The sequence below is a fragment of the Podarcis tiliguerta genome (genome assembly GCF_965153285.1).
Source record: "Podarcis tiliguerta genome assembly, chromosome: 11".
Lineage (NCBI taxonomy): Eukaryota > Metazoa > Chordata > Lepidosauria > Squamata > Lacertidae > Podarcis > Podarcis tiliguerta.
The window spans coordinates 37738494-37753887 of NC_139544.1; the positions used below are offsets into that span (position 1 = coordinate 37738494).

The 15394-nt window shown below is 41.9% G+C and overlaps 1 protein-coding gene across 6 annotated transcripts in view; it reads right to left on the bottom strand.

The window, feature by feature from the left end:
• The window catches only part of ERBIN (erbb2 interacting protein), an 87042-nt gene that overhangs the window by 23545 nt on the left and 48103 nt on the right, over nt 1-15394 (bottom strand). For 4 of the 6 annotated variants that reach the window (XR_014503040.1, XR_014503041.1, XM_083403650.1 and 1 more), the window contains exons 8-18: nt 13281-13344; nt 10600-10674; nt 9581-9725; nt 8584-8656; nt 8099-8228; nt 5457-5572; nt 3611-3680; nt 3024-3123; nt 2704-2825; nt 1714-1884; nt 75-257 (exon numbers count right to left, since the gene is read on the bottom strand). Coding sequence is in view for 4 of the 6 variants with exons in the window: in XM_083403650.1 (XP_083259776.1) it covers nt 75-257; nt 1714-1884; nt 2704-2825; nt 3024-3123; nt 3611-3680; nt 5457-5572; nt 8099-8228; nt 8584-8656; nt 9581-9725; nt 10600-10674; nt 13281-13344 (1249 nt within the window). In the remaining 2 variants the exon portion in view is untranslated. The remainder of the gene's footprint in view (nt 1-74; nt 258-1713; nt 1885-2703; nt 2826-3023; nt 3124-3610; nt 3681-5456; nt 5573-8098; nt 8229-8583; nt 8657-9580; nt 9726-10599; nt 10675-13280; nt 13345-15394) is intronic. The other 2 variants (XM_083403652.1, XM_083403651.1) reach the window with 1 other exon arrangement.

The window sequence follows — 15394 nt, forward strand, 5'->3', positions numbered from 1 at the left end:
TCCTCATCATGTTTTGCTCAGCTTTGGTTGTTGCTTAGTTGGCAGAGAACATGCAAGGGAAACAATTAAACTACCTCAAGAGTATCCTCATGATTAGCAATTGGTACTTTGTTCTCAGAGGTTTCAACTTGAGTATTCATCTGCAAGTTTCCGGTGCTATTCTCAACTTCTGCTACATTAGGTTTTTGCACACAGTTTCCTATCACATTCTGCTCTTTGTTTTCCATTTTGCTCTTTGCTGGAGTAATTTCTGCAGTCTATGATAGATTTAAAGACATTAACAAACATTCTATTCTGGAAATCAAAGCTCATATACTTATTACTTTCATTTATTTTAAAAAAATCTATACTGCTTTTCATTTGCATAAAGAAACATCAAAGCAGTTCACACAATAACAAAATATCCATTAACAATACCCATCAAGAAAATCAGTAAAATGGTCACAATGAGCAGTAATAATAATTAAGCAGTTTAGTGCAGTAAATTATTTATACTTATATATTGCTTCACACATCCAGAAGCAATTCACGATAACAAAATATGTAAGAAATTCTATAACAAATACAAAGCTAAGTGTTTGTCCAGAGAAGTACCATCTAAAACAGAAGAAAATGTCCACCCCATCCACAAAGGATGAATACCAATAGCCCAGCCATTATCGCTGTCCAAACTAAGGGTCAAAAAGGGCTTGGGTGAACTGTCCCAAACACAACAACAGAGGCTTATATGTATGTAAGAAAGGAAGTTTTATTCAAGGATTGTAAAGATTCAGATCGAGTAACAAATAAAGATCACCAAAGGTGACTAAGAGTTCAAGAATGCTATCAGGGTCTGAGACTGGATGAACCCTGCAACAAATGGGCACAACCCGCCCCCCCCCATCAGCTTTTAAAGGTGATACATAGCATGCTCACTTGTGAGACTGGTGCACTTGGAGTTTTGTGCTTCGCCTAATGGGGGTGTGGGTCTGCTGCCAACAGCAGAGGTGGCACCAAGTTCTCAGCCACAGAACAGAGCTACCCAGTCCAGCAGCCCAGCCTCTCCTTCTGGCTCGTCTATGCTCTTCCCCATTGCTAGGGAAGCTCTTTCTTCCATTGATGGAGGGGGCAGCAGAGAGAGCAAGTGGGACTGTCTCCCCTTCTCTGGCCTCTAAAGACAAAGGATCATGTGTGCAGGGGTCCTGCCCCTCCCTGCTTGCAGTGTCCCCAGGACTCTCCTCCTCCTCCAACTAATCTGAGCACAACTCCCACCCTGTGCCACTTGGGATCACTGAGTTCACGACAGGAATCAACACATTTCTACAAGTGACAAACTACTATTTTGCCACTTTTATCTCGTAATAATCTTGATATAAATCAAATGGAATTTTGACCTCACTCCATCTGTGAATCCTTTGATTTTTCTCTGCAAAGACCAACAAGGGGGAAGAAAGAAAGGTTCTGAAAGCAGATATGCCTACTTACGGGAATCAGAGAACATAGTAATTACTTAAGCTATTTTCTAAATGGTGGCCAATACACTCAAATCAATTACTCTCAGTCCACGTTAAAATTCCAGTCTACCAGAGCTGGATAATTACTTTGTGGAATGCCAAAGGTAAGTTTTTTTGTTTTTGTAAATGTTTATGTTTATCTAAACATTTCCACAGTTCAAATTTTAGTATTTCATTAAAATGATCAAAATAAGACAAAAAATAGAATTTTAAAACTAACCTTTACACCTGTATCTTTCATTGAAATTGGCTGACTTTCTGGCTTTGATTCTTTACTAGCATCATCTGGGTTTTCTTCATCTTTCAGTCTGTGCACTATTGTTTGAACTGTTTTGACCATATTCTTCAGCTCATCAGGGTAAGGTGTTGGATACCTCTTCAAATTACCCTCCTAAGCAAGAAAAAATAGTTTTTAGAAGTCGCATCACAGTTGCAAGCAACTCTACAAATTCTGACATCAGCTGTGGAAGAGAAGAAACTTTCCACTATAATCATAGGGCTGCTGCTGGCATTGAAGTGAATGGGGAATCCACATGTACAGTCCTCCTTACATTTCTCACATTTCTACTCAACTCTATCTCTAGGGAACTCATTATTTTCACAGGATCAGTCCCAGCTAGGCATTGCTCCAGTACCAGAAGCTGTAAAAGAAACCTGGAACATGCATGAAGCTACAGATCACACATCTTTCACCTATAGACCATTACATTTATTTGCATTATTTATGCTTTAATCCTATCTTTAAAACTATTTGTTATTTTTAATTACCTTTCTACTCCGCTTTAATAAACATGCTTAAAGTGGCTAACAAAATCTTGCAAACACCAGAAGGAAAAAGACTAATAATTCACTTCATTAAAATGACAAAACAAACAGAACAAAAAGCAGCAGGACTGAGCATGACATGCACGAGGTTCCCAGAGAGTTTGTTATCCAAGCACTAACCAGGGCCAGGCCCACTCCAAATCGGTGGCTGGCTGCATCATGTGCCTTCCCAGCATAACCTCAAAGAGCTTCACGTTAAAGACTGTCTACATGCATTCTAAATGAAAGCTATGAACCTCTAGAATCTCACTGAAGCCTGAAGGTTGTGCAAAAGAAATTGTGAGAGAGTTGCTAGGAGGTTACCCAACTCAGCAGGAGATCCTATTAAAGGCAGAAAGTGTGAAACGTATGAAGGAAATCATGACAGAATAAAGCAATTGCATACCCTGGGTGGTGCTTCTCTTTCATCTTTGTCTTCATCACATTCAAAAGCAACCTGAGCACGCTGTTTCCGCTGCTCCTCCCACAGTGAAGGGTTGAAACTTTCGTTATCAGATATAAACATAACTAAAGAATAGAAAAAGGAAAATGATTCCTAAGCAAATAAGCTCCAAAGGGTCTGGGACTTCAGGACCGTGATACAGGTGAGGGCCTAATAATTTAAAAGTCAGAAATAGTGAAATCGGTAATCCAATCTAAATAGATACTCCCTTTATCATCAAACTTTTTTTAAAAAAATAGGAAAAAATAAAATCAAATTCCTACCCTCTTCAGATCTTGGTTGCTGTGGAAACATATAATTAGTAAGTACTGTTTTCTGTGTTTCTGGGTCAACTTCTTTTTGAAGTGGAATGAGTGGTTTAGACTGAAAATACAAACAAAACAAGAATGCCATTAGGAATATATACACGTTCTATACACGTGCATGCAGCGAAATCCTAGTTTCATTTTCATCAAGAATATATATTTGATATGAAATATTAAAACATAGCTGATATATTAAGTATGCTGAGTAATTTTATTAACCAAGTCCCAAGATAAAGAGGAGTAGATGATTTAAAAGAGTTTTGTACACACCCTATTCATGATGTATAACCGTTTTGCAGAATGTCAATGATAATCCTTTAACAGCATGTGCATGCACTTCAAGACATTAGGATCTTTTGGCTCATCAGAACATTAGGTCCAATGTGATCACTTTGTGAGAAATCCAAATTCAGAAGCCAAAAATATATTTGAGTCCAAAAGGGACTTATGTATGTCACTGAGGGCCTAGCTTTAAAATTTGTTAGGATTGCAAGATATATATAAAAAAAAAACTTCTAATCATGCTAAAAATAAGCAATGCTTACCTGATTATCTGATAGCCACATGGCAGTCAGTTGCTGCAGCTTTGTAAAGGTATAGGGCAAATACTTCAGTCTGTGAAGAAAACATGCGATACAAAGATTATGCATAAAAACAAATTATTTATCTAAGAACAGACCAGAATGAGGATACCATAGATAAAGAATCACCAGTCCAGTGCCCATGAGTGACGTGGTTCCTGGAAGTAGGTACTAGCCCTCCAAGAAAGAATGTTATGGGGCAAAAGCTGTAGGTACCTTCTAGTGATTTCTGTAAAATGAGAGCGGTGTGGCTACTATGTATATATATTTTTGTATTGAGAAAAGCTCCCGGTTGTTTATTAGACAGCAATAGCACCAGCATCAGTCAGAGTGTGTGCACGCCTTTTAGCGCCATACTCCATACTTTTATCTCCAAACACTTAGCTGTCTTCCTATGGTAAACATAAGGTTGTCAGGGATGGCTGCCTCTCTAATTTTGTTTTATGCCACACACCCCAGGGCAGCCATTTTGTGTTATGCCATACCCCCTCCAATGCAGCCATTTTGTGACTGGTGCCCCCCAACCTCTTCAATCAAAAAAGGCTGGTGACCCCAGGCAACTTCATGGTGAGTACCGGCACCTATTTTTTTAGGAAAAAAGCACCAGGAAGATGTGTGTGCATGTGCCTGCATAAGCTTCCATCTTATGCATTGCTGGAATGTAGCCTGCTGTGCAAAGGCAAGAGTCACACCCATCGCTTCACCAAATTTCTTTCTCTGGCATGAAGCCTCTGGAAGACTGCCCATGAGGGAATAGGACTGTCAGGATGACAAAGGTTCCCCACCCCTGAATATGAAAAACGTTATATGTTTTTACTTTTGGTTTTAAAACAGATGGACTTGTTTGCAGCATTAGATTTCTTTAGTCAAAAGCTTTCAATTCAACATTATCCAAATAGCAACTTTTTGTCCAGTGTGATTCTCTCTCTCTCTCTCTCTCTCTCTCTCTCTCTCTCTCACACACACACACACACACACACTCACCCCACAAGCAACAAGCATCACCCTCATACCCACAGGAACCCAAGAATTAACCCCTACTATCTAACCAGTAGCTTTCTCTAATCAGATAACAATCCCAGCATAACTAACAGGGAAGCCTTTCCAAACCTGGTGACCTCTAGCTCTACAAATCCCATAATCCCAGCCCATAGGCCATACTGGATGGGGCTAATGGGAGTTGTAGTCCAACAACATCTGGAAGGTACTAGTTGAGGAAGGCTGCTCTGCCACAGCAGTGTTATGGAATATAAAAACTCATACTAGAATCACTAACTAGTCTTATCCAGGGGTAGGGTGTTCCAAACTTCTGAGCTTTCCCCCATCTTGCCAACACAACTGTAACCTCAGTCAACTTCAGACACTAAGCATTAGTCTCCTCTTGGCTCCATCCTACACAATCAATTGCAGTTTATGGGCTGGCAATGGACCGTATTATGCTTAAATTCTTATCCTCTCTCTTGCTAGCACCTCAATTCCCAGACCTGTCCAAGCTTCTCAGCCAGAACAACTGAATCTTTGTATACACACTTTTCCACAAAGGAAGCAACCACCAAATTAAGAGCCACGAGGGCAACAAATGCATTTTGATACAATTATGGTAATTCGATACCACAATTCATTACATTTATATTTCATCCCTCTCCAAGGATCTCAAATTGGTAAATGCACTTCCATCCCATTATTTTATCTTCACAACAAGCCATGGGGGGAAAGGAAGCCACTTAGGCTAAGAAACAGTGACTGACCTATGGTCATTGATCGGCGCTTCATTATTCATAATTGACACAAAAGAATGCAAATAACAAACCTATTGTCACTTAGATTGATGACTTTTAATTTCTGCATATCACCCATTTCCTCTGGGAGGAACTCCAGCTTATTAGAATGTAAGAACAGAACAGTTACATGTTTCCAGTTTCCAATCTGAAAAATAAATAAGTAAGTTTGATTACTCAGCAATCCAGAGTATTAGCTGCTGAATGTTTTTAGTCATGCATTTATCTATTATTTTTTAATAGGAAAAGAAACACTTGGCTTGGATATATTTTCAAAGAGAAAAATTTCCACTAACTAGGACCCACATTGTTTTGGATATAAAGGGACAAGATAGGTTAGGGTGGATTAGAGGAAATTAAGATAGCGATTTATTCGTTGCCTTTAAACTTGCACCAAAAGCACAATATTTTTTTACAATGAGGTTATATGTACCCCCCCCCCCACCTTAAGAAGAGGTTCCCAACCTTTCTGGGCCCATTTCAAATTATGTAACGTGCACCACCACAATCCTGTTCTTCCAATCTGTTTATTGAGCACTGGGGAGGCAGGGGGAACAAACTCAGACCCCTAGACCCCAGAGAGCAGGAGAGAGGAAAAACAACCAAACACACAAGACATTCCCCACCCCTGAGGAGGAGAAAACGATGGAAAAAACCCAGCCTCCCAAGGAGAACGGAGAACACCTAAAGCAAAAACAGATCCATATCCCACTCCAAAGGGGAGGGACAAACAAAGAAGTGTACCAAACCACAGAAAGTAGGAAAGTGTGTGCACATGTGTGTGCAGGCGCGCGCACACACACACACAGAGTTCATCTTCTTTTATTCTCTTCTCGTGTCCAGCCTTCCTCTCCCGTCCCTTTTTCCTTTAACTTTCAATACACCTTCCCTCCCATACACTCTTATTTCCTCTGCAATACTGATCTCAGTCTAGAAAACTATAGAGTTGAAAGAGGCAGTGGGAAGGGGCAAAACAACTCCTGCCTCCTCTCTCAACTTCTTGTAATTTCCAGGTAGAGATTTCACCCTTCTCACTTATAAAGGGCTGGGGGTTTAACTCCCGGCCAGGGAGGCAGAAGTGAGGGGAGTACAGAGGCTTTCACAGGCATCAGTGCTCTTGTGGTCACTGCATTGGAGACCACAGACCTATAGAATGCAGGCCAGTTTGACTATCTCGTGGCATTCAGCAACCATCCTCAAAGAATAGCTGTCAACTTTCAGATTTGAAAATAAGGGATCAGCAGCCTCGAAAATAAGGGATCAGCAGCCTCACCTGTCCCAGGGACAGTCTACGGGATATCTAACAATCCGGGATAGCAGTGGGAAGCAGCAGGAAACGGCGCTGGAATAAGGGAATTTCCCGCAAAAAAATGGAGGGCTATGCCTCAAAGGCTGTAATTTGCTTGACTCTTTTAGGCTGCTATGAGCCCATGGATTTGATTTTCAGCATGGTAGCCATGTTAAGTGTATTGCTGCAGGAAGCTTGTGTCATTTATTGGTGCATAAGCAACAGGACGTAAGAGGAAGGAACAAAGTACACACTATATCTCCTCTACTGGAATGCTGCCATGCAAATTAGTCATCGCCAACGCCTTTCAATGGCATGCAAATGCATAGCAAACACAGCAATCATATTCATTCTTGGTATAGCTGAACGGAAGAATAAGCATCAGTTGTACAATTGAGGCACAGGTTAGTACAGATCTAACTTATGACCCCTGTACATAATGTATTTCAGAAAACTGCATGACTCTTTGGTCTAGGAACTTTCTTCTCTTTAGTCGAATGCACATTGCCTAATGCATTTTTTTCTGTGCAGTAACTTTTTGTCAGAAAGTAACATGACAACTTGTGTCTTCTGACAACTGTTCTGACATCTATTTGCATATTCAAGTTAAGGCAGGCTTCACTTGATGTCACCAAGGAACATTCAGCTACCCTCATCCTTAAAACTATTTATTTTTCATCTTTCTTTCAAGGAGCTCAAGGTGGCATAAATGGTTCTCCCTCTTTCTTTCTTTCTTTCTTTCTTTCTTTCTTTCTTTCTTCTTTCCTTTCCTTTCCTTTCTTTCTTTCATTCTTCCTTTCTTCCTCTTTCTTTTTAATAATTACGAGTTTATTGGCATAAACACATACAGACTACAATAAAAATGATGGATATAGTGAATAAAAAAAAACCACAGAGGCAGGGGAGATACATTTCTTGAATATACAGCTCAATCACATGAAAGTTCATGCATGCACATTAAAAAGGAGGCAGGAAAATCCACCTGAAGCATGTGTAAAGGGGTAAGACTGATGGCTGCATCTGTTTTGCATGCACCATTATGTCAGTTTTGAAGTTGGAATCACTTTACAGCTGAGGAGATATTGAGAGCTTGCAGTCTCTGGTCAAAGTTTTTTCTCATCTCTGAACAGAATGTGCTTTAATAGCAAAATTGGCAGATGAGTGGCCTCTTCCTTTTAAGTCTACATCTTATTAATATCTTTAATTGCATGATTATGACTGACACTTCGGAAATTTATTCCGCCAACCAAACCTGCATCCTAAGTTTTCAGCTAATTTTAATCAACTTGAAATGTACAGAAATAAAAGCATGCAGATATACTCTTGCTTACAAATCTAAACATATGTAATATATTAAAAACTAGATTTTCATTAATAAGAACTTACCTCTGGTGGCAACTGTGTTAAAAAGTTATGATCTGCAGCAAAGGTCCTTGTATTAGAGAGCTGTCCAATAGATGAAGGCAACGCTTCAATCTCATTGAAGCTACAGTCCAGTTCTTCAACTGATGTTAAACTGAAATTAAATTAAATTTATTAAATTAAAAAGTCTTTTACATGACAGCACCATTTTAAAATGAACAAAATAAAAATTAATATCCAGTTGTAATATAAAGGCTAAGCAATAAGACCTAAATGTAGGGCTGAAGTTCACTCCTTTTAAAAATATAGCCCAAAGCTCATTATTCCAAGCTACCTGTAGCCTTTCCAAAAAAATCTGCTGGAGTATGAACCAACAACTGATAAAACCATGCAATGTCTACATGGTACTGTATTTGATGTGCAGTAGATAAGAGGATTGTAACCAAACAAGAAGTCATTAAGGAACAAAACCATAGAATATAAGCCCTTATTTATTCAGAAATACCTACCCTCCTATAGAGTCTGGCAGATACATTAGCTGATTCTCATCAATTTTAAGAATTGTTAATTTCTTCAGGGATCCTGTTGTAAAACATATATCATAATAAGATAGTGTTCATAGAAAACAAACATTCCTGCTCTGTACGAGGGGACACATGGACAAAGGTCTGAAAATGATGTTTCACTCTACCTGTCCCACCCCAGTCCATGTCGCAAAAAAACAAAGAAATATACCGTATTTTTCTGTCTATAAGATGCCCCTATGTATAAGGAGCCCCCTATTTTTGGGGACTCCAATTTAAGAAAATGGGGGGAGATGGCTCGCATGTATAAGATGCCCCCAAATCCTGGACATTATTTATTAGGGGGAAAACCTAGTCTTATACATGGAAAAATACGCTATTTCTCCCACAACTAGGAGTATCAGTGGCTAATGTCTAACGCATGCTGCACTTCATACTTGTGGAACAGGCTCCCCAAAAGGCTGGCAAGTGGCTCCCCTGATTTCCTTCTGCAATGTGAAGACCAAAGAAAAGCAATTACAAATTTCTAGGGAAATCTTCCACTTCTCTAAATTGGGACACTTTAGCACAGCAGCTATTAAGCCTGTATAGCAACATCATTTTAGTCCCGAAGATCAACACTGCACAGCAAAAATACTAGCTGACAGGGTTGTATCCAGTGGTTGCACGAATGTAAGGCAGCTATTGCAACTGAACTTTCTTTTAACTCCCCAGCTCTCTGCAGCCCCTAAAATGTCTCTCTGGGGAGGGGGAGGGGGTAGAAGGCTCCTGAATAGTTTGGGCTGCGTTGTAGAGGACTAGAGGGAGGAATCACCTGAATTTGAGTGGAAGAACCTTACTTGACTGGACCTAGATATACAAACACAATTTGTGCAAGATGAAAAAGCTGTTTTCATTTTTACTTTTGGCCTACATACAGCATGTCACAAATGTTATTTTGGTTTCTGAAATATAGTAATAGTTAACTTTGGACAATACAAACCAATAGACTCTGGTAGTTGCTGAAGTGAATTACTAGATAACAGCAGGTCTTGTAAACTTTCACATCCTGAAACACCCTCTTCAAGAGTTTCAATGTTGTTTTTGGAAACATCCAAGTAGGTCAAGTGCTTCAAACTGCCCATAAACTGAAAATATAAAAGTATGGGCAAAGTAAAAAGATTCTGTGTTAAAATATATTCTATTCTGCAGATAATAATAAATAGCTATTTGCTAAGATCTATCAGGCCTGTAACAGCAGCATTCTAGTAACCAGCTAGCATGCACATTTTGATAGCTGCTTGTACAAAATCCAAATCTTAAGTATAGCGTCCAGCTGTGGATATTTCATTCTAAGAGGCTGCTGTAAAGTTCCACTGATGCAGACGAGCCTAAACTAATACAAAGTGAAGGTTATGCCTCTAAAGAGGATTGTCACAATGTCATATTCAGTTTCACAATTTTTATTCGACCATACATATTTTGGGTGGAACACATAAAATATTCACCTGCATTTTTCAGAATGTTAAACAATTGAAGAAGCAGGTTCACATTTCTACCAACTGTTTTATGAACATTTACATTCTTAAGTATAAAAAAGTGACCAGAAATATATCAGACTATTCCAAGTAATCAAGAGTGAAGGCATACTGATGCATGAAGCTACACGTTCTAATGGATGCCATTTAAGCACACTATTGTCATAAGTTACGCTAAATACGTAAAATACAAGGCATATTGGGCGTGGATGATTGGTTTAGCTAAAGTTGTCAAATCAAAGCAGAACAAGGTTTTGCTAACACGAATATGCTTCCTGTCCTCTGGTATTATTTCAAACAAGGGTGGTCAGGAAAAGCAACAACCTTGAATGTATGAGGCTTATGGAGAGGCTTGAAATAATGGACATATAGGTACAGCTTTTAATCTGTCTGATGTGCACTCTAAGGCCTACGATGAAATGTTTATGAGACTTTTAAGTATACACAAGCAAGCACAGACCTTTTAAGGAATAAATATACATACCCCTGGAATAAGAGTTAGTCTGTTACCATCCATCCAGAATTCTTTTAACCCACTTAATTGTTCAAGTACTTCAGGCTGTTAAAAACAAGATAGATGAAAAAATTAGATTGTATTATAGATAGACATTTATTACTGACAATGCACTGAGTGAATCTAACTGTGTCCATATGCCAGTGGAAGGATCAATGTTAGGAACAGAATCTGGCTGGTTGGAAGTTGATTTGTGGGAGAATTTGGGGTGGAGGGGGCAGCTGCAGATGGGAGGGGAGGATGGGGAAATTGATCTGATCAAAATTGGATGCTGCCCTTTGTATTTCTCCAGAAGGTTTATTATCTTTTATATAGCATTCTATTACACACTGGTGCCCTACTTAGGTTTTTCCTACAAGCTTTAAATATACCGTATTTTTCGCCCTATTGGACGCACCGGCCCATAGGACGCACCTAGTTTTCAGGGGGGGAAATCAGGGAAAAAAATACTATTTCCCCCCCGCAGCTCTGGGAGCAGCGGACAGGCTTCACGCAGCCTGTGCGCTACTCCAAGACCTTCTCCCTGCTTTTGTGGGAGGTGGGGGAATTCCCCCACCTCCCGCAAAAGCCCATAGGAGCCGTGCGCGACTCCTAAGGGCTTTTCGACCAGGAGGGAAAAGGGACTGAAATGGCCAGTCAGTCCCTTCTCCCTCCTGGGGAAAAGCCCCCAAGAGCAGCGCGCTCTTCAAAGGGTTCGTGGCTCCTGCTGCCTTTTCTACGAGGTGGGGGAATTCCCCCACCTCCTAGAAAAGGCAGCAGAAGCCAGGGAGCCCCTTTAAAGAGTGTGCGGCTTTTGCCTCCTTTTGAGGGAGGTGGGGGAATTCCCCCATCTCCCGCAAAAGCCCACAGGAGGGAGAAGGGACGGACTCAGCCAGCCAGTCCCTTCTCCCTCCTCGGGGAAAAGCCCCCAAGAGCAGCGCGCTCTTCAAAGGGTTCGTGGCTCCTGCTGCCTTTTCTACGAGGTGGGGGAATTCCCCCACCTCCTAGAAAAGGCAGCAGAAGCCGCAGAGCCCCTGTAAAGAGCGTGCGGCTTTTGCCTGCTTTTGCGGGAGGTGGAGGAATTCCCCCATCTCCCGCAAAAGCCCACAGGAGGGTTGGAGAGTAGTGGGATGGCGTCGCACGCCTTCCCGCTGCCCCCCATCCTCTGGGGCTGGCCATGGGGGAAGCGCTGCTTCCCCCCCCCCCGCCAGCCTCAATGCCGGGATGGAGAGTAGCAGGAAGGCGTCGCGCGCCTTCCTGCTGCCCCCCATCCTTTGGGGCTGGCGAGGGGGAAGCGCTGCTTCCCCCCCCCCCCGCCAGCCTCAATGCCGGGATGGAGAGTAGCAGGAAGGCGTTGCGCGCCTTCCTGCTGCCCCCCATCCTCTGGGGCTGGCAATGGGGGAAGCGCTGCTTTCCCCCCCGCCAGCCTCCAACCCGGGTTGGAGAGTAGCGGGAAGGCGTCGCGCGCCTTCCTGCTGCCCCCCATCCTTTGGGGCTGGCGAGGGGGAAGCGCTGCTTTCCCCCCCGCCAGCCTCAATGCCGGGATGGAGAGTAGCAGGAAGGCGCCGCGCGCCTTCCTGCTGCCCCCCATCCTCTGGGGCTGGTGAGGGGGGAAGCGCTGCTTTCCCCCCCGCCAGCCTCAATGCCGGGATGGAGAGTAGCAGGATGGCGTCGCGCGCCTTCCTGCTGCCCCCCATCCTCTGAGGCTGGTGAGGGGGGAAGCGCTGCTTTCCCCCCCGCCAGCCTCAATGCCGGGATGGAGAGTAGCAGGAAGGCGTCGCGCGCCTTCCTGCTGCCCCCCATCCTTTGGGGCTGGCGAGGGGGAAGCGCTGCTTTCCCCCCCGCCAGCCTCAATGCCGGGATGGAGAGTAGCAGGAAGGCGTTGCGCGCCTTCCTGCTGCCCCCCATCCTCTGGGGCTGGCAATGGGGGAAGCGCTGCTTTCCCCCCCGCCAGCCTCCAACCCGGGTTGGAGAGTAGCGGGAAGGCGTCGCGCGCCTTCCTGCTGCCCCCCATCCTCTGGGGCTGGCCATGGGGGAAGCGCTGCTTTCCCCCACCGCCAGCCTCAAAGAGCAGACTCTCCTGGCTTCAGCGGAAGCAACGCAAAGCCTCCGGAGCGCAGGCTTCGGAGGCTTCGCGTTGCTATCGCTGAAGCCAATGAGCCTGCATTCGCCCCATAAGACGCACACACATTTCCCCTTCATTTTTGGAGGAGAAAAAGTGCGTCTTATAGGGCGAAAAATACGGTATACTGTATATTATCAGATGTTATAACATTTGAGTGAAAAGACAGCTATAAATTTCAGAATGAATTTCACTGCATAGGCACATGCAGAATAAACTAGAAAAAATGTTTTCATAGTTACATAAATTATAAGCACTTATTATAACGTATAACCTTAGAAGCTAATATGTGGTCAAATGAGAATAATGCTTGCTTGTAGTTTAAATACATATGAAAATACTTTTGTCTGTCACAGATATACCACACTAACAGGAAATGAAAGCTACACAAATCAGTTAACTTTAAAAATAGTTTCCTTAAAAAATTAAGATACAGGCAACAGTTTCTCTGTAAGACAGCATTAAGCTGATTTTTCTATTTGACATTGATTAAAAATAGATTTACGGATAAGAGGTTTTAGGAAAGCTGCGTTACTTAGCTAGAACTCACCACTTCTGTGAATTCATTACTTCCCAAGTCCAGTCTCTCCAGCTGAGTCAGTCTGTTCATGGTTCTGCAAAGAGAAAGGATTAATAAGGAATTAGGTTTAAGAAAAATACCAGTTACATCCAATCTTCTTGTGTTTTTACTAATGCATCTTTTTAATCAGCATCAGATAGCCAGGCAGTTCTATAAAAGCACTCATACTTGATAGGGTCAGATTTTTATAAAATGTCATATAATCCTATAGCTAAAAGCAAAGCAAAAACTGTAGTTCAGTGTTCTCCAGTTTAATTAAAAACACATTTCTCTCTTAGCTCATTGAAAAAGCAATGACTTCTTCCCAATTCTATCAAATCATGCAACATCATCACTATGTGGCAATGAATGCCAAAGATAAATTATGCCGTTGTACGCCCACTTGTCTTTAAAGCTGCTGTGTATTAATAAAGATCCCACTGTTTACCCATCTCCATTGTGAAGGGAAAACATGTGATCCTAACCTCTTTCATCATACTTAGAGAGTTTCCAGTCCATTAACGCTGCAATCCTATACACACATGAGAGTAAATGCCATTAAAATCAATGAGGCTTACTTTTGAGCTCACATGCGTAAGGTTGCATTAAGAAAAGTCACCGTCTTGTTCTATGACTTCAAGTACCCAGTGAGGGGCAGTGCATAGGCATAGCGAAGGGGGGTGGGGCAGCTCCCCCCCCCCCATCAAGTAAAATAATATAAATCCTGGCTATGCCCATGGGACAGTGTGAAATGCTTTCTAAAAATCCTAATATACTAGGGGCCTATCGAATATATCACACGCCCGTGCTCTAACAAATTAAGCACATTGCTATTAGAAAGTGACAGTGAACTACTTGTGCCACACACATGCATCCCACAAAAAAGTCATCAGCAAGAGTTTGTCCCCTAGTGTAAGAAAAATGCCAGTTACATTTAAGCTGTTTTAATTAACTAGTAAACCAATTATTTCACAGCATAATTTGCTGCTCTTTGCAGCAGCAGCAGCAGCAGCAGCAGCTAGATTCTACAATCAGGAAACTAAGGAATGTCATAAAGTATCAAAATACAAAAAAAAAAATATGCATTTTCTAATTCAGGTGCAAGCTAACTTAAAAATGGGCAGAATTCAATCTCTTTCATTTTATTTAGACTGGATACATTCAAGTCAGCATGTCCTATATAAGTTGAGAACAAGCTCAAAGACAATGGCTTAGACCTAGATTTGCTTTTCCTTTTGAGGTCCAAGTGACAGAAAGGGAGGGGGGAGCAAGTTTGACTGGTTTCTTCTTTCTTCTGAAGTCCCAGCAGTCTGCTAGAAGCATGTTGTAAACAGCTTTATGTAATTTTTTTTGTCAAATAAATAGAATAAATAAAGCACACAAGCTTCCACATTTTGCACAGAACATGGTCATTCGTTTCCCTCATTATCCATGTCATTACCAAAACCAGTGCTTTTTTTGCAGGGATACTCAAGGGTACGCAGTACTGGCACCTCTTTTTTGTTATTGTTTAAAAAAGTGTGCCACTTACTGCAACAACTTCATGGTAAGTACCAGAACCTATTTTTCTAGAAAAAAGCACTGACCAAAACTTAACATCACAAATGGTTTCCTTCAGGCAGTGGCAGACCTACATTTCTGGGACCCTGAAGCTTCAACTGTTATGGGGGCCCCTTTGCAACCAGAAACAATCTGTGCTACTGACTCTCAAACACTGGGACTGCTGAAATATATACAGCAGAAAATTAATCAATCAGAGTTGTGCAATTCAAATTGAGTCAACTAGATCCAATTTTTTTAAAGCAAGGTGGATTAGCTTCTGGGGCCACCCCAGGATTAGGGACCCTAAAACTAAACCTTCATTAATTTCATAGTAGATCCACCCCTGCCTTCAGGAGGTGGTGGAATCTCCTTCCTTTGAAGTTTTTAAGCAGAGGTTGGATGGCCATCTGTCCTGTATACTTTAGGTGGGATTCCTGCATTGCAGGAGGTTGGACTAGACAACCCTTGGGCTCCCTCCCAATTCTACACTTCTATGATTCTAAGCAGGAATGCTATAACCCCATGTTAAAAAACTATCCAAACACAAACGTTAACTTATTAAA